The 24,039-nt window shown below is 41.6% G+C and overlaps 3 protein-coding genes across 4 annotated transcripts in view; 2 read left to right on the forward strand and 1 right to left on the reverse strand.

Annotated features, from left to right (window-relative positions):
- The first annotated feature begins 383 nt into the window (after window positions 1-383).
- Window positions 384-4,343, forward strand: LOC148900894 (UDP-glucuronosyltransferase 2C1-like). Its single transcript, XM_088992944.1, has 2 exons — window positions 384-481; window positions 1,653-4,343. Exons 1-2 carry the CDS (start codon window positions 477-479, stop codon window positions 3,235-3,237), a joined length of 1,590 nt encoding a protein of 529 aa, XP_088849070.1. The 5' UTR covers window positions 384-476; the 3' UTR covers window positions 3,238-4,343.
- Window positions 3,683-6,375, reverse strand: LOC148900895 (calcium homeostasis modulator protein 6). Its single transcript, XM_088992945.1, has 2 exons — window positions 5,896-6,375; window positions 3,683-4,703 (listed from the first exon to the last, which is right to left on the reverse strand). The coding sequence occupies exons 1-2, from the start codon at window positions 6,358-6,360 to the stop codon at window positions 4,560-4,562; spliced, it is 609 nt and encodes a 202-aa protein (XP_088849071.1). The 5' UTR covers window positions 6,361-6,375; the 3' UTR covers window positions 3,683-4,559.
- Window positions 6,376-7,647: 1,272 nt separating this feature from the next.
- Window positions 7,648-24,039, forward strand: part of nptnb (neuroplastin b) — a 31,428-nt gene continuing 15,036 nt past the window's right edge. The window contains exons 1-2 of one of the 2 annotated variants that reach the window (XM_088992948.1): window positions 7,648-8,285; window positions 19,972-20,319. In XM_088992948.1, the coding sequence (XP_088849074.1) occupies window positions 8,210-8,285; window positions 19,972-20,319 (424 nt within the window). In that variant the 5' untranslated portion in view covers window positions 7,648-8,209. The remainder of the gene's footprint in view (window positions 8,286-19,971; window positions 20,320-24,039) is intronic. The other variant, XM_088992947.1, reaches the window with a different exon arrangement.

The following is a 24,039-nucleotide window of genomic DNA, read 5'->3' on the forward strand; positions in this document are numbered from 1 at the left end:
GGACAATGACATCTCGTTTGATAGAGAAGATTGATCCGTTTTCGGAGGCCTTCAAGAAGACTTCTTTAATTTAAGCTATGTTATCGACTCATTTGACCAGGTCAGGAAGTGAGATAGACACAAATAACCAGCATGGCCCCATAGGTTAAAGATGATTTAAAAAAATCAATATGTGTGTACACCACTAATGAAAATGTTTCACACTAAGCAGGGCTCTCATTTTACAACCTCCGTCACATGCCGATCTGGCAGTTTTTCGATTAATATCCAAAGCAATCTAAGCACCGTGATAAAATATGCAGCAAGTCAACCTCACAAGCAAGTTTTTCCCCTTTGACCTATCCTTATCTGCACCTGAGTGTTAAAGAGTATGAAACTACAATGTCAAAGTCCTGCCAGGGCTGGAATCACAACGACTAACAAGTTCTCCTCAGTAGAAGGGACTTTCTTGACAGACCGACGGCATTAGATGTCAAATGAGGTAATATTAATATCGATGTGTGCGTGTGTCATACCTCTGTCATGTTACGCTAAAGATCATGATGCATTCACGTGAACGTTGTGTTACGAATGATTATGAAAGTTTGTGTTTCAGTGTTTCTATGGAGATTTATGCATGCTTCTGTGATTCACACCCATTGTGCCTTGGCTCCTTAGGGTGGCAAATTTCTCTTCATCAATGGATCTATCTCGGCCAGTGACAGGTGCCGTAGTGATCGCTAGAAAAACTGAGAGCGCAATAAAACTTTAAGAGCGAACAGAGCTAATTTTTATGACCAGGGATATGACCAGTGGTGGACCGTCAGGGCCTGCAAGCCCTTCTCTGTTGGCCTAAAAATGTTTGAATCACACAATAATGTGAATTATTGTCCGTCAGTTCTTCTTAAATAATCCCAAATTGTCTTTCAGCTTCCTTTGCTTTTTCCCTGTTGTGCTGCTTCGATATGTGTTTTCGTATTAAAGCATTTAAGCAATCATATTTCAGCCATCATTTGTTGCCACGGTCAGAAATCTACCTGGACACCTTCACAATCAGTTCTGCAGGCCCGGAAGCATAAAAATCCATGTAGATGAAAGGGTTGCTTGAACCAATCAGAGTTCGAGTTGCCAACACAAGGCCTGCTGGAGGGCGCTGGGAAATGCCTGAATTTTCGCAAACTCTGATTGGCTAGTCACATAATTGGCTAGTCACTAGCTAATCATAGTATCACTAGCCACTAGGTGATAAGAGCATACTGGCCAGAGCTAGCACACTGTATATGCAGCGAGCTGCAGAAGCAAATATATTATTGTGTTGATTTAATAGTGGTTTTATCAAACCACAATGGCTGAAGGAGGAGAAGAAATGGATTTTGTTGTAGCCATTTTAAAGATGGACTTTTCAAGAATAGATGGACATCATTAAGGTTGGATGGCTCCAAAGCTTGAAAAAATAGTAAATAATATTGCGATTTTCTGAGGTTCTGAGGTTAAGTTTTCAAGTCATAAATTATGTCTTGGCCAACGTCATCCTCGAGAAGACGTGTCGTAATATCACACCACACTACCAGCTGATTGATTCGGACATAGCACTACTGAAGGACTCGGAGTGACATGCACGACCATTGGATATGACATACATTATCTAAAGGTTTCTGTCGCCCCAATTGTAGAGTGAAGATGCGCCACTCATGGCTCTGCCTATTGATTTGTGCTCTATGTGCGACTTCCACATATGGCGGCAAGGTCCTTGTTTTTCCACTGGATGGAAGCCACTGGGTGAACATGAAAGTCATTATTGAGGGACTGCACTCGAGAGGCCACCGGGTTGATGTGGTGCGAACAGACGACAGCTGGTACATCAAGGAAAAGTCCCCGTTCTACAACACCATCACGCTTGATGTGGAGTCAGGCTTTAGCAAAGACTTCATTGTCAAGTTTGTGGAACAGCTGCTTCACATCCAGCGGGAAGGGGCGTCCACCTGGACTCGTTTCAAACTGCAAATGGAGCAATGTGAAAAAGTCTCACAGATCCACCAAAAAACAGTCAAATTGCTCGAGTGGATATTTGAGAATAAAACCTTGGTGGAGTCTTTCCAAAGTGCCAAGTACGACCTCGTTCTGACGGATCCGGGAGTGCCAAGCGGCGTTATTCTGGCCCGCTATATGAAGCTACCTCTTGTTTTTAACGTGAGATGGACCAGCCACGGCGAAGGCCATTCAGTGATCGCACCTTCCCCTCTGTCGTACGTGCCAATGACGGGAACGGAACTTTCTGACAAAATGAGCTTTTTTGAAAGAGTTCTGAACACTTTGGTGTTTCTCTTTGGGGAATATTCAACATCAAAGTATATAAAACCACATTATGAAAATGTGATTAAGAAGTATTTAAGCCCGGATGAAAACTACCAGTCACTGTTCCAAACCGCAGACCTTCTGCTCATGAGAGTAGATTTTGTCTTTGAGTTTCCTCGCCCCACCATGCCCAACGTTATCTACATTGGGGGCTTCCAGTGTAAACCTGCCAAGCCCCTACCGGAGCACCTGGAGCAGTTCGTTCAGAGCTCCGGAGAACACGGAGTCATCATCATGTCTCTGGGGACTCTCATTGGGGAACTCCCTAGCGATTTAGCTGACGCAATTGCAGCGGCTTTTGCCAAACTTCCCCAAAAGGTCATCTGGAGGTATAAAGGTGCAAAACCTTCCACTCTGGGAAACAACACTCTCTTGGTAGACTGGATGCCGCAGAATGACCTTCTGGGACATCCCAAGATAAAACTTTTTGTTGCTCACGGCGGGACAAATGGCGTCCAGGAAGCCATTTACCACGGAGTTCCAATCCTCGGGCTACCGCTCATTTTTGATCAACGAGATAATCTGCTCCGGATTAAAATGAGAGGAGCAGGGAAAAACGTGGATATATCCACAATGGATCCTGATATCTTTTTCCAGGGCGTTCAGGAAGTCCTGTATGATCCGTCCTATAGGGACAACATGCAAAGGCTGTCCAGGCTGCATAGAGATCAACTCATCCAGCCGCTCGACAACGCCCTCTTTTGGATTGAGTTTGTTATGAGGCACAAGGGCGCCACTCACCTGAGGACGGAGTCCTACCAGCTGTCCATGTTTGTCTATAACTCTGTGGACGTGATCCTTTGCTTATCTTGTGTCGTGCTGATAATTTTCGGTGCTGTGAGCACATTTTTTGGCTGTCTTTGTTCTAAAGTCTGCCTGCAAAGAAAAAGTAAAGACGAGTAAAGTAACATGCAAGAAAATGAATTTGTACATTTGCCGCAATCCACAAGACTGCAGCATCTTAAAGTCATAAAATGTATGCGCAAATCCGAAGTCCATATAAATCCATCATTACCGTAGTTAAACTGAAACAAAGCAAGGCATCACTTTGCTCTTCTTGGATGATCATGCAATCTTGCTCAGTCATAACACGTGGTCTCACATTTGTCGCTTTGCACGCATCGTCGAGCCTGTTTGCCGTCTCAAAAACAAATATAATAACAATTGCATCATTTTTCATGGGTCAAACATTCAACTTTTTATAGTCTCTTTCTTGATTGTATGCTCAATTAAATGTACAACCAACGTAAAGCTGTTAATGTTTGACCATCTACTTTACAAATATGAAGCTGATGTAGCTTACTCACCTCTGTAGCTTGTGTCAGACATTTTATTTGTTGTGTATGTGTGTGTTTCTAACTTTAAAATTGTGAATTTGAGTGAATTTTTCCCTTTTTCGCAAACAGCAGGAGTACCGAGGCAGTTTTGCTCCATCATTCAGTTGTACAGTAAAGTCTCGTTATATCGATATCGGATATATCGATAGTCCCGGTTATATCAATACTATTTCTATGCACGCACGGAGAAAATTACATGCAAACAGGGTCGGATATATCGACAGTCCCGGTTATATCGATATTTTTTCGGACTCCCTTGAATATCGATATAACGAGACTTTACTGTATTTCCCTGTGCAAAATACATGCTGTAATTTAAATGTTTATACACCACTCGCAAAATTATTTAGCTTATCATATATTTCATGCATCTCCAATTTGTAAAACTAGCCTTCCCTCCAAAAAAAAAAAACAAAAAAACAAGTCATGCATTTCCACTCTCTCTGACTCTCTGTGTCTTTGTGTTGTCATGTTGTTTGATATGTAGGTTTTTTTTGTTCTTTTGACTTCGAGACGGCGCCGCAAGAGTGGCTGCCTTTCTAGAAGCTCCTGTATTTTGTTTTTCTACTTTCATTCCTTTCATAACTTTGCTGCTATGAAATGTAAATTTCTCCACTGTGAGACTAATAAAGGCAAATCCAATCCAATCCAAAATGAAACTCACAGACTGCACGTGCACAAAATCGTCGATAGCTGTGGAATACAAAAATAATGTATTTTATTTGAAAACAACAATAAAACAACATTGTCACAGAACGTAAAGATGTCTCCGTGGCAGATCACAGTTGAATATAAAACAATTCACAATTTTCTTTTTAAACATAATTGGGGTGGGTTCATTTTCATGTCGAGTGGAGACAGTGGGTGGTACGGTTGTTCCAAAGCACCTCAAGACGTCCTGGTCCGCAGAGAGCTCATTCTGAGGACGGTGAGCTCAGTGACGTCGCCATCCACTTCTTGTTGGCAGCTTTGCCTGATGACGTACAGGACAAGACCGACGCAGATGACAATGAGCAGGATGATACCTAAAACCTGTGACACAAAATAATCCAGTGGCATGTGAGTGTTGCAGTTCTCAACCAGTAATAAGCATACAACCATTTTACTCAGAAGGACAGAATAATATTAAATAAGAATAAATAACAATAAACATTTCATTCTACACAGCAGTAGAATGAAATGCCACATTCCTTGGATGGAAACACCGATTAGCCAATACGGTGATACCCCAGTTTACAAACTTAATTGTGGTTCCCAGAAAGTGTGTGTAAGGCTAAAAGTTTGTCTGCTAAATATTTATTTCCCATAAGAAACCATTAAAAATGAGAATAATCCGTTCCCAGGTCCCCATAAAACTACACAAATGTACCATATTTTATGTATAATAAATGTGCTATTGTATTGTAATTAAAGAAATAAACTATACTGTATATTAAAGTCGTTTTATTTACCTTTGTGATGGTAGTTGTCAATGGATGATGAACTTCCAGGTTGCCTCTTGATGATATCCGAGTGAAGTTGCTGTGCTTTCTCGGTGATAATACCCTCACTCACAATGTCCCCTGCTAGATGCTTTCCGTTAATCCAAATCAACGGAAGTTTTTTAACCTCTTCTATTGCCTGACACAGTTGCTTAGACAACACAGACATACCCTTAGCCACACGTAGCAATGGTCGATTTAGCATTCTGGTCGTGAGACGCTGAATCACAAACGCACACCTCGTTAAAGTTTCTCGATGATCTCCTTCTTCTGCTCGACCGTAATTTTGTTTTATGTCCTCTTCAGCTGAACACTAGCCTGTGGTGCGGTCTTTTTAGGTCCCATAATAGCAAAAGTATCCTTGATAACAAACCACGTATGCACTCAAGAAATGGGTGATGAAAAGTAGTCCTCCAGCCACCGTGGCGCTGTTCGACCGTTTGGTATGGTGTTTTTCCGCCGAAAACTAGTCCGACAGCCACCGTGGCGCTCTGTGTAGTTTGGGTCGTTGATTATATTCTCCCAAATTTAATGTTCGTAAGGTGAAAAGTTCATAAGCTGCAGCGTTCGTAAACTGAGGTATCACTGTACAGTAAAAACAGCAGAGCCCCCAAATCGATCTTTGTGGAACATCATAATCTCAAACACAATATATTCAATCTTGCTGTGATAAAAACAGAGTTAATTCATTACAAGAGTAAAAGTGCATGAAATGCAGGAAACAAAGACCTCTGACGACTCACCTGAGAAAAAACAAAGAGCTGCTGCGAACGTAGCATGAGATCATGCTGGGGGATACCGCCTTCAGTTATTGGCTCGCACCACTTTTGCGGGGCCGCCCTGTCCACCAGCACAAATCGACCCTCCCAGTCTGTCATCGCACAGGCGAAGTACTGACCGTCCAAGAAGAGCAAAATGAGCCAGACGACGGCAGGCACCACGCTGGAGAGCGACACGCTCCGACGACACCAGGCGTCACAGCGGCACCCTTGGATGATGAGCATCAATGTGAAGGCCATGACGGCCGGGATAACGAAAAAGGCAGATGAAAATACGCCGTTCCATGTCGGGTTGCAGGGACACTCAAACTCCAATTCCACCAGCTTCTCCAGTCCCATGAGGATGAAGCCGAATGCCACGTTAGAGACTAGCGGACTGTTGCTCAGTTCATCTTTGAGCCTGGTAAGCCATTGTTGTTGACTTTCCATACTAGATGGCTCCAAAAAATGGAGTTGCAGTGAAAAGTTTAAAAGAGGGTCTTGCGTTGGCAACAGCTAAGTGATGCGTGATTAAAGCAGGCAGCCCTAAGTTCTCCCCCTCAGGGAACATGCCACATTTCCACTCTCATTGGTTTCAAACAAAGGATGCGCTGACATATCCACTGCTCATTGGCCGGGGCCAGGTTTCAGGTGGAGTTACTTTTTAAACAAACTGGAGGGAGGGCTGCAAAGTGGAGTGCAAAGACAATGCAGGATCACATCTCGGAGTTTTGTCTCTCTTCAATGAAGGTTGACTTACAACTACCTTAACTCATTCGCTGCCAGACTATGTGCAAAAATGTGTCCACGACAGTGGCAAGGTTTTAGTCATTGTCACTTGAATTCCAGGACCCACAGAATATTGAGTTTTCGGACTACATAAACATTCAATGCAGCGTAAGAAACCTTAAACTCTCTTCTTTCATTAGAAAAAAAAGGTAATTTCTAAATTATTACTATTTTTATTATATGAGAGTGGCTGTCCAAAATACATACATATTGGTTTATATCGCGCTTTAACGGCAGCTGAAGCCGGAAAAAAGCACTAACATGGTAACATGAGAAATGCTACCCCCTTGTGGAAAATAAAAAAAAAAACATTGCCAGAGGCCATGGCCGGCACTATATCGGCACCCAAATATGAAAACACAAAACCCGAACAAAAATGTATAAAAACGAAATAAAACAAAGCAAATAAAAACAAACTATAAATATTCACTCTGTTTCCGAGAAGCACGGAACTCTGTTTTTTTCTATCCAAATGAATGGGAATGGAATGTACGCTCTATTTTTGTCGATAACTTGGTGTACCGCGTTCCCATCAGAATTATTATATTATATATGGTTATTTCAGTGGACGCTTCGCTAATCGGTCCACATGAGGTCGCACTTGCCGCAGCACAGATTCAAGAACAGGGGCAGACGAGAGGGGATTAACCAGGTGGCCATGTTGAACTTTTCAAGGGGATGCGGTTGTACGCATAACATTTGAATAAATAATAATGTACATTTTTTAAAGATCACCCTTCCGTCGAATATAATTATTATCGTTCAGGCAGCCGACCGGGAAGGACGCTCGTGTGTCGGTGAAGGCCATCATCATCATCTGTCGACCGAATTGCAGCATTAATATTGCACGAGACAGTGGGGCCATAAGTAGAGGAAGTCACGTGGTCGTCAGCGCGCACTTCCTCTAAAATGCAACGCGATCAAATAAAGGAGAAAGAGAAGGATGACGAGACCGTTCCACGCCGCGTGAAATAACCAAGAAACTGTGAGGCGGTGGATAATTGGAATCGGTCACTTTCCGTGCGTAATTACGCGTTTTTTAAAAAAAGTCCTCGGTTGTCAAGTGAGTCAATGCGCATCAGCTTGCGCATCTTTGAATCTTCCCAACGACGCTGTGGACAATCTCTCTCTGACCCCCCCCCCCCCCCTCCCTCCCTCTCCCCCTTCAACCTCCTCTGCAATCCGACGAGACTTTTCCGCCGCCGATGGCCGCACATCGGCATCCCTGAGAGCCGTCGGCCGCTCCCGCACCATCCATCGCGCCCCCTCTTTTTTTTCTTTCCCTCCCTCGGAGAGAACCACCCATCGGCTTTTATTTTTTCGCCTTGCTCAACGTCAAACCGAGGAATCCGCTGCCATGCTGCGCGCATCTCTTCACCTCTACCATAATCATTATTATCATTAGTCGAGCTTGTGATCGACACAAGATCATCCATTTCCCATTCCCCCACCATTTACAACACCCACCCTTTGCATTTGTTTTCTTTTGGGGGAGTGAGACCACGACGGGATGCGTCCTGGTGCAGTGATGCTGCTTCTGGTCCTTCTGGGCAACTTGATGCCGCCCTTCGTCACGGCTCAAAACGGTAAGAAGAAGGGGGAAAAATCAGATCTGACCCGTAGCGTGACTTATACAAACACAATAGAATCATAGAGGGGCCAAAGTGACTTTAAGAGGATTTGGACTCCACTTCCACTCTATAAGATGCAGGGAATGCTTCGTGTGAAGTCGTTGAGAAATGACTTGTTTGACTTTTGTACAGGGTCATTTTCTTCGTGGCAGGACTAACCTAATTCTAATCGAAATCAAGGGAGCGCTTCAGCTATTCTTTCTGATTTTGCTGTGCTTGAACGAAGAGTTGCTGATGAGCTTTTATCTGTTTTTAAACCCCGGAGCGGTTGGCCGTCCACCCTTGCCCTCAAGACCCGACCAGTACTTTAGTAGTATATATGCCCGACTACCTTTGCTTTGAATTGAAGTTATTAATTACACATTGTTGTGCATAATTCATTTCATTTGCATAATTGTTTTTTTATGAAATGAATTAAAATGCCAGCAATCCTTCCTCTAAAAACGCCCTGATTTATTTATGTCAAATGCCGAAGATAAATTGCAGAGAAAATTTAAACATTATCATTAAATATAAAGCAGAATATAATGACATAAACTTGTTTGCATATCCAGCTATTTGCAAATCTTCCCCAAAGACCCCCTTTAACTACCTTTTTTTGGTATCGTACGTGTTTTTGTTTTCTGTTACTGGGGCGCCATCTCATGGACAACCGATGTTGTAAGATTTCATCAATTAGTGTTGTTTTTCAACTACATACGTATATTTAAGATGGCTTTTAATTTTGTTAGTGATCCATGACTGCATCTTCTTAAATAGTAGTTAAATAGTATGTTTATGCTATTTTGACATTGTGCCTACTACGTAATTGCTCATATCTGTCTTTTAATGACTTATTCAGTGGAGTGAAGTGATTTTTTTTTGTGTGTGTGTGTGTGTGTGTGTGTGTGTGTATGTGTGTCACGTCAGTTGCTCAAGGGTGACTAAAGCTAGTTTGATAGCTTTGACAAGCCACACGTGCGTCTGGTTTGTCTGTACTAAATATTATAACTAATGTATACAGTTATTTATGTGACGTTAGGTTGTAATTGTGTACATGCTTAACTCATTCACTGCCATTCACAAATTTAGTCGAGAATTGACAATATGACAGGGAGCGCCATTCCCGAATTTGTTTGGGTTTTTGTTTTTCAAGCTTGGGTGCTGATGAAGTGCTGACCATGGCCTCTGGCAATGTCTTTTCTTTTCCACAAGGGGCAGCATTTCCTTTTTTCCATGTTAGCGCTTCATTCCAGCTTCAGCTGTTGTTAAAGCGCTATATAAACCAATATGTACTGTATGTATTCCATTGTATTTTGGACAGCCGCCCTCATTTCAAGCTCAAATAAATTCAGACTCATATAATTTAGGAATTAACTCTTTTTTATGATGAAAGACGAGAGTATAAGGTTTCTAACGCTGTATTGAATGTATATATACTCCTAAAACTCAACATTATGTGGTTCCTGGAATTCAAGTGACAATGACAAAAACCCTGGCACTGGAGTGGACACATTTTTGCACGTCTGGCAGGGAATGAGTTAATGCATGGTGTTGACAATTTGCTGATGATTCCTTTTCCGTGGTGCGACAGACTGCTGTAAAAATAGCAAATCAATCCGAACTGTGTCGGTTTTACTTGCTTTGCTGAAATCTTCCAAACCTCTTTGAGTAGGGCGTTAGTTATTTGTGGATTGTCGCTAGGTTGAGTGGATCATCAAGCCAAAAGTTACATGCAGACACAGTAGTATATTTATGCCGTGCCTTCAAGGAGCGTGGCTTCACGAGTCACATCAAGAGCTGCAGTCATGCGGTTCGTTCAATGTTAGCATCTGCACTCGTGCTCCTTTTGAGTATTTGCATTCTCTATGTCTCAACTTTCACTCAGCAATGATGGTTCTAGAAATCGAATTATCATCAGTCATGGTAGAAGCTGGAAAACATAAAATCCACTATTTTGCTGTATTCACTTACATTTTTGGATGGTTTCCTGTTTTCATTCCATCTTAGCAAAGCATTCCCTTTTGCTGCTATATGGAGGGCAGTCGGAACTAGATCCAGCTCAGCAAAATAGATGCTTTCCCATTGAAGCCACTTTGGTTCTGTCTGGAGGAAATCCAAGTCTAGATGCCACAAAACTACTTGAACATCCTTAAAAAGAAAACAGAAAGATTATCAGCCCTTTCTTTCGCAGCAGCACTCAGAAACAGTCATCCATGCCTTTGTTACATCTCGTCCGATGACTCTAAAGCACAGGTGTCAAAGTTAAGGCCCGCGGCATCATTTTTTTCGGCCCGCGAAAGCAAATCAAACTTGTTAAATTCCATGATGAATGCTAAAATCTGAGCCAAAATTTCATATTTTTGAATGTCAACCACAATAAAAGTCATTATTCTTGAATTCAGATTTGAAAACGAGTTATTCATTCATTTGCTGGGTGCTCCATATGTAATATTTGAAGGGATTTAAACATTCTAATGGGTTCCCCAAATTCATAACGGCCCTCGAGAGGAAACCATAACTACAATGTGGCCCGCGGCAAAAAATGACTTTGACACCCTTGCTCTAAAGCATTTTATTTTGGAGTTAGCAAGTCCTTTCTATAAGTGTCTCCATTTCGTCCTAAATGCCGTAACTTGGCTCCCAACTGGAACATAACTCCACTTTGGCCTCCCTTTCGTGTTCATTTTAAGATTCCTTCATCGAATTTCAAAGCTTTCAAATTTTAACTGGAGGCAGCATGGCTCAGTGAGTGGTCATCTCCCAACCCTCGAAAGCGAGTGTTCAATCCCTGGCCATTGCGACCTTGTCGAAGTGTCCTTGGGCAAGATAATGAACCTGCACTTGCTCCAGATGCTGTGTCATTAGTCGGTAAATGAGGAAAGTGTTTTGTGGTAGAAATGCGATGTGAGTGAAGCTCCATATAGCATAAATGTCTTTGTTTTCTTACAGGTGATTTTTACTTTATGTTTAGCGCTTTCTATACAAATGTGGTTGTTTTTGAAGTGCTCTGTGAATACATTTCAGTTGAGTTTGAATCTCTAATTTCAACTTTCAGACCCCTGTCCAAATACGCTCTGATGAGAGAATGGTCTTGTGTAATATTTCTTATCCAACCCCAAATTTATTTACAGTATGTCAGAGTGATGAGCGGGCAGAGGGGGGTAATCTTCATGAGATAAAAAAAAAACAAATAGGGGGATTAATGTGCATACTTACATTTAAAGACTAATACCTCACTCCGTCTTTTCTGGGTGATAATCGGAAATCTTGAGAGCAGGATTAGAAGCGTTGACAAAAACCCGCACTGTCCTACTTTAAAGAGGGTTTAGGTTGACCCATTTCAAACAAATAAAGCATGACAGAAAATAGTATGGCAATGTCTCTGAGGGGATGATGGCGAAAATAAGCTCCAAATCGCAAAAGTTTCATCACTAAATCACATCTCAGAAATTTTGCTGCCCCTCTTTTGGGAGTGGGGGGTTGGTGCTATGAGTCTTAAAGTCAAGAAAATGAGAGGTGGGGTGTCTTCTTTTATTTCAACGGTGCTTTTTTTGGAGTGGTTGTGGTGGTGGGTAGGATTCGAAAGCCGTGTAATTCTCCAATATCATTGAGATTGGGGGCCATGTCATGTGTAGCTCCTTATGCAATGTTGGATTTCCAGTGGTATTACAACCTTCAGCTTCTGATGCGTCGAGACTAATAATGATAATTGCACATGGACCGGTAATCATGATTTTTGTGGAGTAGGTTTTGGTGGGCGGGTTTGCAAGGGGAATCCGTAGCTTTTTCTCCTCACCATCGGGGGAGAAGTGAAGTGGGCGGTCGGGTTCTTGTGACAGATATGAGTGCAATCTTGTGCCCCCCCTCCTGGCCATTCTGCCCTGTTTCTATTTTTACCACGGCGACACGCCATCGTGGGTTTAAGGTCCTTTTGTGAAAGTGAATCCATTAACGCTTAATGGATGGCCTCCTTGTTCACAGCTGCAGCCGCCTCACCACGAACTGTGATTCCGCTGGCAGCTACCAAAGCCGTGAGACGACAAGATGCAGGAAAAAAATACAGACAACAGTGTAGAAATGAAGATATATTAGCTTGATGCTAATGCTAAGTGCCACAAGTAAAATTAAAAAACCTTGGGTAATGTCCACCACCCCCAAAAAAACATTTTATCAGCAAAGCTAACATTAAAAATATTAATTTTGGAGCTACTAATGACATTATTCTTCTTCTTATTATTATTATTATTTATTTTTAAAGATGAAAATAGAGGTTTTCCATCCATCTACGTCCATTCTATTAATGGCAGTTATCCTCTCTTTGCACTTGAATGTCACTTAAATCATTCACTTCCAGATGTGCAACAATGTGTCCACTCCAGTGCCAGGGTTTTTGTCATTGTCATTCGAATTCCACGACCCGCAGAGATATTGAGTTTTAGGACTACATAAACATTCAATGCAGCGTAGGAAACCTTACACTCTCATCTTTCATCAGAAAAAAAGTGTAAAATCCCAAATTATATGGGTCTGAAGTTATATGAATTTAAAATGAGGGCGGCTGTCCAAAATACAATGCAATACATACATATTGGTTTATATCGCGCTTTAACAACAGCTGAAGCTGGAACAAAGGGCTAATATGGAAAAAATGAAATGCTGCCCCCTTGTGGAAGGGAAAAAAGTTGCCAAAAAGTCTGGCCAGCGCTTTATTGGCACCCAAGCATGAAAAACCATAACCCAAACAAATTTGAGAATGGCCCTCTACGTCAGATTTTCAATTCCTGAATACATTTGTGAATGGCTGTGAATGAGTTAAATGTTGAAATTCAACTTAAACATTGACTGACATTTGATGAAGGTAGAATTAATTTACTTTTCATTATTTCCGTTGGGCATCCATATGAACCGTTTTGTCCTAATTTTTAAAGCAGGTTCCCTGCCAACTTTTGTTCTTGGTCTTATTATTCAAAGACACGAGCAAGAACGCTGCACCCGCAAGCACTGCACTAAGCGCTCGAGTATAATAAGTGCTATTTTGCTAATAAGTGGCCCTTTTGTTCCTCTTTATTTCCGCCGAGCACTGCAATCAAGAGAGGCGGAGTTTGCCATTTTAAGACAAGCGTTATAAAGCTGCATCTGATCCAATCAATAGAACCATGAGACAAAGGAGCGACTTGTCCATTATCGTGTTTCTTGTTCGCCCTCTGGACAAAAGGTCCATTTGTGAATCTGGAAAATATGCCGCGGGCCTTGAGCCAACACTTCGACCTGGTCGGTCTCGCTCTGTGTGAAATTTGAGATGGAACCGCACTGAATGTAAAAACACACAACTGGCAGACGTGGACTGTACAATTGTGTAAAATAAGAATGGACACACACACACGCACAAACACACGTACACACAGAAACACACACACACACACAATAAAATCAACTCACCCTGCACGTTTTGGGAATGTGGGCGGAAACCAAAGTATCTGGAGAAAACCCACGCAGTCAACGGGAAGAGCATGCAAACTCCACACATAGTCTCGGATTTGAACCCATGACTTCTGGTCTGTGAGGCGCACATGCACACCGGTCAATATCTACAAATGGGAACAAAAACAGTGAGTTGAAACCTACCAACATAAATAAACATTAATGACGAGAAGCAACACTTCAGCTCAGTCATGTGCTGAGTCATGTACACGGCTACCTGGTAATTATCACTTCAGGAGACTTCAGGCCGATTCAGCCTTTAAGGCACCACGCCGTAGCTGTTTACCTTGCATATTTTATTATCACTAAGTGTAGTGGACAGAGGTCCCGCTATTATCTCGTGATTCTTTTTTTTTTTTAGCGATTATGTTCAAGGTGCCAGGTTAGAGATAAGAGGCGACATCATGGTATAATGATGTCAAGTTGAGCAAGCGCATCGAGGTTTGTAATGAGCTATCCGCTAACGTTACGAACAGCGGCTCATGAGAAATCAGTTTTGCCTCAAATCATTTGACTCTGCCTCCCTTTGACCTCTAAAACATAATAAAAGGCCATGTTTGGCAGTTGTGATTACAGGGCCGGATTAGAGCGTGCCTACCAAGCAAGGGTTGCTGGGATTTACATCTTATTAAATTGTTGCAGTGCTGGTGTGATTCAAACAGCAGCGCTGGGGGAGTGGTTTGACTTGAATTTGCAAATAACGGCCATATCACGTCACATGGCTTTCATACATTGGCATTACGTAAGATTTACGGTCATGGCGGTGGTTGCCAGGGGTGTCGAAAGCAATCACTAACGACGTTGATCATCTCTGGATCACAGAGCCAAGCTAAGGGTAAAATGTTGACAGAAAAACGGTGGACACATTTCCATCATTGAAGTTGCCCATGCCTGATTTACAGTGGAAAATATTAAATTGCTCAAAAATGAATAAAACTGCTCAAACAAATCACACTGGCAGCGCTCGTGTCTGGTAAAAGTGCAAAACCTGTTTTATGACCGTGCTGCAACATATAGTCAACCCTTATGTCGGTATGGAACGTCTTGATTCTCGACTAATCGGTTTTCCACCCAAAATGTCGTTTTTTTTAAGCCTCGGTTTCCAACCGAAAATTTGTTCTTGACCAAATGTTTTTTCATGCCTTGGTTTACAACCGAAAATTGGTTCTCAATTAAACGGAGCGCACCTGAATGTACCACTTGCCTCACCTCTGCGTCCTTATACGTCACTTCCTTGCCGCGTCTCCCATCACACACACACACACACACACACACACACACACACACACACACACACACACACACACACACACACACACACACACACACACACACACACACACACACACACACACACACACAACCACGCTACCTTCTTGCATGTGACCAGTTCAGCACACACACACACACACACACACACACACACACACAACCACGCTACCTTCTTGCATGTGACCAGTTCAGTGGTCCTTGGGGGGTTTTCCTACTCGCTGCGCTCTCTGTCTGCCTTGTGGGAGTGCAGATGGGGATCCAGGTTGTAGGCAGGCAGCTGACTCACTCTCAGGCCGCACGGCGCTTGTGCTTGTGTGCGGCTTGATGTTGCCTCTCAGGGGAGCTCTCTTTTATACCGACTTCAGTGGAGTAACGCTTTAATGCTTAAACAACTTCGAATTTTTTTTTCGTCCTACTGCTGCTTCCGAACATTGAGCCTCTCTTTCAATGCTGCTAAGATTCCTTGTCAGCCAACTGCATCTAAAAACCAAAATATCAGATTTTAACAATACACATATTATATCCCTAAACAGCTGAGTGAGAGTCCTAAAATTGAAATGCAAATACTCTTGCTAAAAATGCCACTACAGTGAAAATGCTCCATTTTGTATTTTTAGAATTTAAAAACTCAGACATCATGTGATGCCAGTCAATTTATAGGTGACATTTTATTTAACAGAAGGGAAACTTGGCAAGCTTCATAAAAGTCTGCAATATTGTACCGGGGACTGGTCACTGGGTGGTGATCTGGTCCCGACCGAACACAATGAATGAAAGTCTGCCATGTGAAGCACCTCAGACAGTGTATTGTAGGTGTTCAAATGAAACAGGGCACAACAAAACAGGACAAGTAGACAGGATGAATTTAGTACAACTAACAAAATAACATCTGTTATCTATTAGCTATATGGCTATCTAGCTAGCTATCTATTAGCTATCTATGAGCTATCAGGCTGGCTGGCTATCTAGCTGACTGTCTATTAGTTATCTATTAGTTAGCTAGCTTGCTTTCTATCAATTTGAGTTACTTCCGCGTGTAGCTGCCGTTGCTCACCCACAGAAAAACATATCCTGTGACTGTAAAGTGACCTTGAGAGTTTTGAATGGTTCTTATGAATGAAATGTATTGTTATTATTATAACTTGAGGGTACCTAAGCTAGCTTTTCTGTCAAAGTTGCAGAGTACATTCGTAGCTGCATAAAGAGAAACATAAAACTCTTTATATTCTTCTTCCGGTATGACTTTGACGTGAGAATAGATGGTTGGATGAGCACCAGCTGCTCGATGTCAGGATGTTGTTGGAAGAGTGCAGCAATTGCATTTGCTCATTTGTTGAGCGCTGTCTGTAGTTTGTTCTGCGCGTTAATTCTCCCCCTGCTGAATACAAATTACGCCCGGATATTCTCGTCCTCGGGTCGTCACCCCGAACGACATTTGATATGCTTTTTACTGCATTAATTTTCCGTTCTCATTATGGCTACCCTTTACCACAAGCTAAGTCGCCCGACGTCTTGCATGCAAACAGTACAGCTGTAGGCAAGAACATTACAGTAAATGTATCAAACTGTAATTCTGCTTTTAAGAGTGTAGGCGTATTAAACTTGGTTTCACCCGCCGAAATAATGTCGTGAGCTTGATGGAAGCAGATGTTTGCAGAGAAAAGGAACAAATGGTAATCAGAACTGGAGGCATCACACATCGAAGCTGGCGTTGTGAGAGCTGAAGATCCTCCGACAGTTGTTTTTCTTTTGTTTGGTTTCATTTAAATTCCCGCCAAATTCTGCTGACAATTTCTACCCTTCCTTGATCAAATTCATGTCCATCTGGCTGTGAGTCATGAGCATGTTTTTCGGCAACTGAATTGTTACTATTGTTACCCCCCCTGAAAAAATCATGTTTTGTTAAGGACATTATTTTATTTATGGCTACACTTTTGACATTCTGCTCGTATCAAATTGCCAAGTGACAGAGATCACACGTTGAGGGGAGGAAGCATTTCACATCGACGAAAGCCGAGTGACGGTTTAATAAAAATGAGTGAAATCCAAATTTGGCAGCACAGTTGCTACACTATCTGCCACACAGTCAGTTGATCGGGATTCTAATCACTGTACACCTTTTTCATCTTCTTACGGTAGATACTCTAGCAACCTCCAAAATTTTGCAAACATGCATGTTAGGTCCATTTAAGTCTAATTGGTCCATGGTGTGAATGTGCGGGAGAATCAATAAAAAAGTCGGGAGGTTCGCTTTACTGAGTTTGAAGTAAATGGGAGAATCGGAAGGATTTATTGCATCTTTTACTGCATGTGAGTAGGAGGTGCACCTATGTGTCCCTTAAAGGCCGGAACTTCATCATACACAAGACGTTTGGTCAAGGTCTGACCTTGTGGGGTTATGTTATCTGAGTTATTTCTTTTATGGCGTTTTTACCGGCACGGTGCATGACGTGCGATGATAAAAATTTAATTGCTGCACCATTTGGCATCGCAGAACCTATTAAGTATTTGTGGTTGAAATTTGAGTGAAATCAGATAAGCCTGTCATCAAAGGATCTCAGGGAATGACCAAAATGATTCAAAGATGACTACCTGTGTCTTATTGGTCATGGGTTTTAGAAATTATTTTGCAATTATACTTTCGGGTAGATACTTTTGTCCAAAAATTTTGACCTTTATGCCCTTCATGTAATTTTCACAGAAAAAAAAACATTTTTGATTCTGTGAAATTGCTGAGAAATGGCCTGAGACTAATGACTAGGACTCAGTTTATAAAAAAAAATGTAGTCGGACTACATCGATATACTTTCAGACGGAGTAAAAGAAGCTATTTTCATAAAACAGCAAAATCCTTCCCTTAACCGTAATGGTGGGGTGAGGTTCAATTTGGATTGTTCGTACAATATGACTGTTTAGGCAACATAGGATTAGTCATGCTGATGAGGTGATACCATGGCGAATTGGGCAATCAGGCCACTCTATCCTGTGCGATATATATATATATATATATATATATATATATATATATATATATATATATATATATATATATATATATATATATATATATATGGTATATAGGCCATATATATAGGTACAGGTATAGGTACAGTCCCTACTGTCGGAGACATGGCGGTGCCGGAAACTGCTTTGATAGATTCCTTCTCTCAGGTATCTCGGGGGAGCAAAGCGCACTAATCGCTGCAGCACTACTGCACAGATAGCTTCTATTGCCTCTGACTGAGGACTGGCCTGAAATGGGGACATATACCCATATGGGTGATATATATATTTATATATATATATATATATATATATATATATATATATATATATATATATATATATATATATATATATATATATATATATATATATATATATATATATATGGCCTATACTACCAGTAAGACTTTAGTTCGCTGAAGAAGTATCTTGGATAAGAAGCGAAACGTCCAACAAGGTGACAGCTGAAGAAACCTTTTCATCGATGGACCACTCCTGTACGACTGAGAGCTTACACAGACGTATCTGGAGGGAAGAAAAACAGCAGATCAACAATATCTTTGTCCCAATTACCTCTACCATCAAGAAAAAAAGAGAATTTGATGTGTTTTTTTTAAACAACTGACAGGTTTAGGGGGAGTTTGAGAAGAGTATCTGTCCAGGTGATTTATAATTAGATGAAATTCATTAAGGCTGTCAGTGTGTTGTTGGGCTGACTACCGATGCGGAACTGGAGCGTGAAGGAAACCCAAACACATACTGCTACAAGTGTAGCTTTGGCGGTAACACTGATGGGATCCCACTTCATGAGCAACACTGCAGTGTTTCCTTGAGGCAGTGAGGTGGTTCCCAGTGGAATACTACCGGCGGATGGAATTCCAGAGTGTCAGTCATTCAGTGGTCTGGAGGAGAGGTAGTGGCGGTTTGACTTTTCTCCAAATGGATTTGGGGAGAAAAACACAACAAAACAAAAAGTCCTCTTGAATGTCCCGCTCATTCAGACCAAAGGTCAGTTGACCTCATTTTCTCTGTCACAGTAATATCTGCTCAGGATTAAAAGAGATTAGTTGTATTTGCATTACCTCCCACCCACCAACGTGTGGCATTTTCTGTCACGGGCTGTTAATAGGCACGGAATAACCGTAGAATGACACATAGTAAGGAAATACCAATTTAACAGCGGAGATACTGTTAATTCCAGATCAAATCATTTGCTGTTTGATTTTTCAATTTTGGTATTTCAAAATACCAAAATTGTACTGCACTATGGTACAATGACTCTAAGCAATGAAACGAGGTTAAAACATTCGGAAAGACAGACACTATGAACTGGTTGTCAGGGCTCACAGACACCATTCACCTTCAGATTCACTCACATTGACAATTCGATAATCACCATGAAAAAAGATAACAAATAGATTAAAAAATCGATAAATATTTCCCTTGATCACCAATCAACCAAATTCCCATTCAAAAACCCAGTCCTGGTTGCTTTCTGCCCCCCCCCCCCCCCAAAAAAAAAAAAAAAAAAAATCATACAAGTCTGACCAGCATATATCTTATACGAGTAAACAAAATTAGTAAGTTTACCTGTTAGCAAGTTTACCTGTTTACAAGATGTGAAAATGATGCCACCGATGACTGCAGCAATGTCAGGCTCATTGTTGACAAGTCAACTCAAAATATGGTTCTGAAGGACAGATATGACAGGACAGGTTGTTTGTAGCCATTTTTCCCGCCAGACTCTCAACCTTTGCTGATTTCATTCTATTTGGTTTTCCACCTTTTACCAAAAATGCTGCTTTTCTGAGCTGTACTCCAATTACATAAAATTTCCTTTAAGATCACTTGTTGTCTCACACCACCCACTGCTCTAACAGTCCTTTTCTTTTATTTTTAGCTGGGTTTGTGAAGTCGCCGATGTCCGAGACAAAGCTCACCGGGGACACATTTGAGCTCTACTGCGACGTACTTGGTAACCCCACCCCAGAGATCCAGTGGTGGTATTCCGAAATCAACCGAGCGGACTCGTTCAAGCAACTGTGGGACGGAGCCCGCAAGCGCAGAGTATCCATCAACACGGCCTATGGCGCTAACGGTGTTAGCGTTCTGGGCATCACGCGCCTCACACTGGAAGACTCTGGGACCTACGAGTGCCGAGCGAGCAATGACCCAAGGCGAAACGACCTGCGGCAAAACCCCGCCATCACCTGGATTCGGGCCCAGGCCACCATTTCGGTGCTACAGAGTGAGTAGTGCATGGCCTTGAGATGAGGAATGAAGCCATAATCTCATGTCCCAACCACTCTATCCTGTGCGGTAAAATGTAATTGTCTTACATTGACGTGATGGAAGGACCGCTACAATCCTTTAGTGACGTCACTTCCAGACTCGTCACCAACTCAAAAACAAGACTTCCGGAATCTTTGTAAAATACGCTCAGTAGAAGTCATTTGAAGCCATTTTACAAATTATGGACACAACTTGTCTGGAGACGTCGGTTGTCCTTTAAATATTCATAGCATATGTGCAGAAATGTGGAAATAGTTTTGAGCAATCGCCCGACTGGTGAACATTTTTTTTCTGGGTGATTCACATTCACAAACGCCCGATGGCCAGAGGGGCGAATCACAAGGGCACTGCAAAACTCATGTCTACCTACAATTTTACATACATGGACACATACGGTAGCCAATGGGATGCCAGGATTTTGCTCGTTTGTAGCCAGAGGCAAAACAGCTATAAGTATGTTGCGTTCAGGAAAAACTCTGAGCTGCAAGGAGCAGCCCAAACTGTATTTCTACCTTTCCTATCTTGAAATGTCTTTCAAAAGGCAATATTTTCCTGTTGAGACATTTTGTAAATTGAAAATTTCATTTTACGACATGTTCATATGTAGAGGTACCACTGTGCTAATTTCATCGATTGGGTCTTTCTGATTGTAACTTTGAATGTTGTTTTGTTCACTTAGCTTGCGTTGCTTGGATTGTTGTCTTGACTTGGATGCTAATCTCATTGATCATTTTAAATTTTTCCTATTGCCTTTTCATTCGAATTTTATTGGAAATCTCAGGTGACAGAAAGGGACATTAGTGGTCAACCTCTCTCAAAAAATGAAGTCGTATTTTTGCACTCATAAGGTGGTCTTCCAATAAAAGAATCGGACCCTATTGGGTGCTTCATTTCACCTTCAGAGGAGACATTTTATTTCCATGAAAGATTCTCCATAGACTGGTCTGAGCATGGTGTAACCTTCTCAGCCAAAAAGTGTGTAACTACGAATCAGTAATGACATTATAGGCCCCTAAACCTTCTGCTCTGTGAACACAAACAGTCAAACAAACGGAATGGTTAAGTGGACCTTTTTAATCTGTGCATGCTCGGCCGCTCGGCCCATTGAAGCAGAGAGACTTAGAAGGCTGTTAGTCATCGTGAGCGTATGCGGGAGAGGCTGAAAGGTTGTCAGATCCTTGCCAGTCCTGACATATCTGGATGTATATATTAACATCATTTGATAAGGGCAAAGTTTAATTATTTTTAGCATACCACAGATTAAAAATGTGCACACTCTGTTGGTACTTCATAATTGGGAATTTGTGAGATAAATAAATGTTTTCTTATCTTGTTAGCAAGTGCTTACCATACACGGTTTCACTCATGGCTCTTAAACAAGATATTATTTTGACTTGAGCTGGAAAGAATCGTTTAAATAAAAATAGGTAAGTTTTAAGAGCATTAAGATTGTACATATATGTATATCGTTTTTTTGGTCAATGATTCAGAGGTGAAGGTACAAAACAAAAATCAATTTGAAGAGTACATACACGATGTTCTCAATCATTGAAACTTTCTTTGTTTTTGTACTGAGCAGCAAAGTCAGAGACTATGTTAACTTCCATTTCTGGGTTACTTTTCTACTATTCATGCAATCTCCTTCAGGACGTAAGAACACGTTTCCAGCATGCATACAAGACACGGGGCATGTTCTCAATCTATATACAGTATTTCAAATGTTCCAGACTCATTCAGTGCTAAAACATTCATGCCAATTTTTGAGCCAACAGTGAGTGATAATTCACTACACATTTCGAGTAGAGTGCCACTTCCATTAACTTCAGTGAGTTACACACTGTGCTTCAAATCACAGTAGTTGCATTTAAGAGGGACCATTTTGTGTAACTTAATAAGCGTCGAATGGACCTGATTTTCTTTTGCAAATGAAGAGTAAAAATCCTTGTTAGGAACAAGCAGATCAAACATTTGGAACACTATTCTCTATATGTCAGTCATTTCATGGCAGGGTTGTCATAATACCCTCTACTCTTTTCATTTAAATGGGTTTCGTTTTGCAGAATTTCTACCTTGCAGTGGGGAGATCAGGCTTCCAATCTCTATTAGAAGTCTGCATCTTGTCACCGTAAATATATATTTTTATCTTTTCCCCCGCCGGGTACTAAGCTTTCCTCCCACATCTCCAAAAACATACGTTAAGTATAAGATGCTAAAATACCCGGAGGAGTGAATGTCGTTTGTCGACAATGCTATTGGCTGGCTCCCAGTCCAGAGTTTATCAACATAGCCTGCATTATGCCCACACAGCTGGGAAAGGCTCCAGCTCACCAGCTACCCTTTTGAGAACAGATACTAATAATATATTTAGATTTTGTTAGATGCAGAAAATATTGTGATACAAGGGGAGAGGAGGGAACGTGTTAATTAATTAATAAAGCAGGAATCAAAAGTAAAAACAACAAGATTCTTTAATCATTGGGACAGCACAGGAAACCTGACTGCTGACCCCAAAATAGCGAATTGCCCTAACAGTGTCTTCCCTATTTATAGGTCAAGTTTTGTATTGAGCTTCATGCATCGTACACATAAAGTCATCTGACAGGTTATTGACAGGGCATCCTTATAACAACCATGTGTGTGAATTGCCCGAGGACCACTCTTGCCGAGCTGGCTAAATGTTAATTTATGTACCTCATGTTGTGTCTATATGCATGTCTTGAAAGCGCTATTAATAGAACATGCTTGGCTGGGGGACTAGCGGGGGAGGAGCGGGAGTGATTTCCCTGTAGCTAGTGCGCATACAGCAGTGCAAGAAGATGATGCTGTGAATGCTAATAGAAGTCACTAGCTCGACATCTTTTGCCGACTGGCTCGTGGCCTTGCAGGAATCGTTTGCGTCACAATGCTCGGTCGGGCGCTCTACTCCTCCCCCCATCGGGGGTTTCATGGCTGCTGTGGAGGGTCTGCTCTGGAAGCAAGCCTCCCACTCAAGGCGGCACAGAGGACAGACACACTGCCCTGAATGTCCTTGAGAAATGAATTGCGGAGTGACCAGGGATAGCTGTTACTTTGAGGGCAAAATCATGCAGCACTGCAGTCATGTAGAATGTCAGTGATGTGTTTGATGTTACATCGAATTTTGAGCTAATTTTCCACTGAAAATTTGCCAAAACAGGTTTATATTAGCGCACAATACATAATATGAGATCGAACATCAATTTAAGGTGGCACACAATTTAAAACAGAGTTCTATTTGCACGAAGGGCACGTAAGCAAAATGGGTTCAAAAGTCGGAAGATGCTGTAGGAAAGGCGTTTAGCATTTTTGTCATGTGCCACATCAGAAGTTTGGTTTACCTGAGGGGGTTATTGTGACTGTGAACCAATGCAATTAAAGGATTGTCTCATTTTATTTCATTCACACCACAACTTGATTTACCACTACTTTGGAAATCAGAAAATGTGCATTTTCTTTCAATTTATCATACCCCAAAAATGCTGGCAATATATTAAGTTTGTTAGTTGTAAATACAATTTGCAATGTTTGTTATTATCATAGAGAAACAAATAATTTTGGCTTTTCTGGCCAGATCAAATGTTGTGAAAAGCCCCCTTTAGACCCGGACTTTCAGCTTGATACCAAGGCACTGTAGTGTGTCACTGATGTTCACTGATCA

Source organism: Hippocampus bargibanti, linkage group LG03, assembly GCF_051943395.1.
Source record: "Hippocampus bargibanti isolate YZ-2025 linkage group LG03, ASM5194339v1, whole genome shotgun sequence".
NCBI lineage: Eukaryota > Metazoa > Chordata > Actinopteri > Syngnathiformes > Syngnathidae > Hippocampus > Hippocampus bargibanti.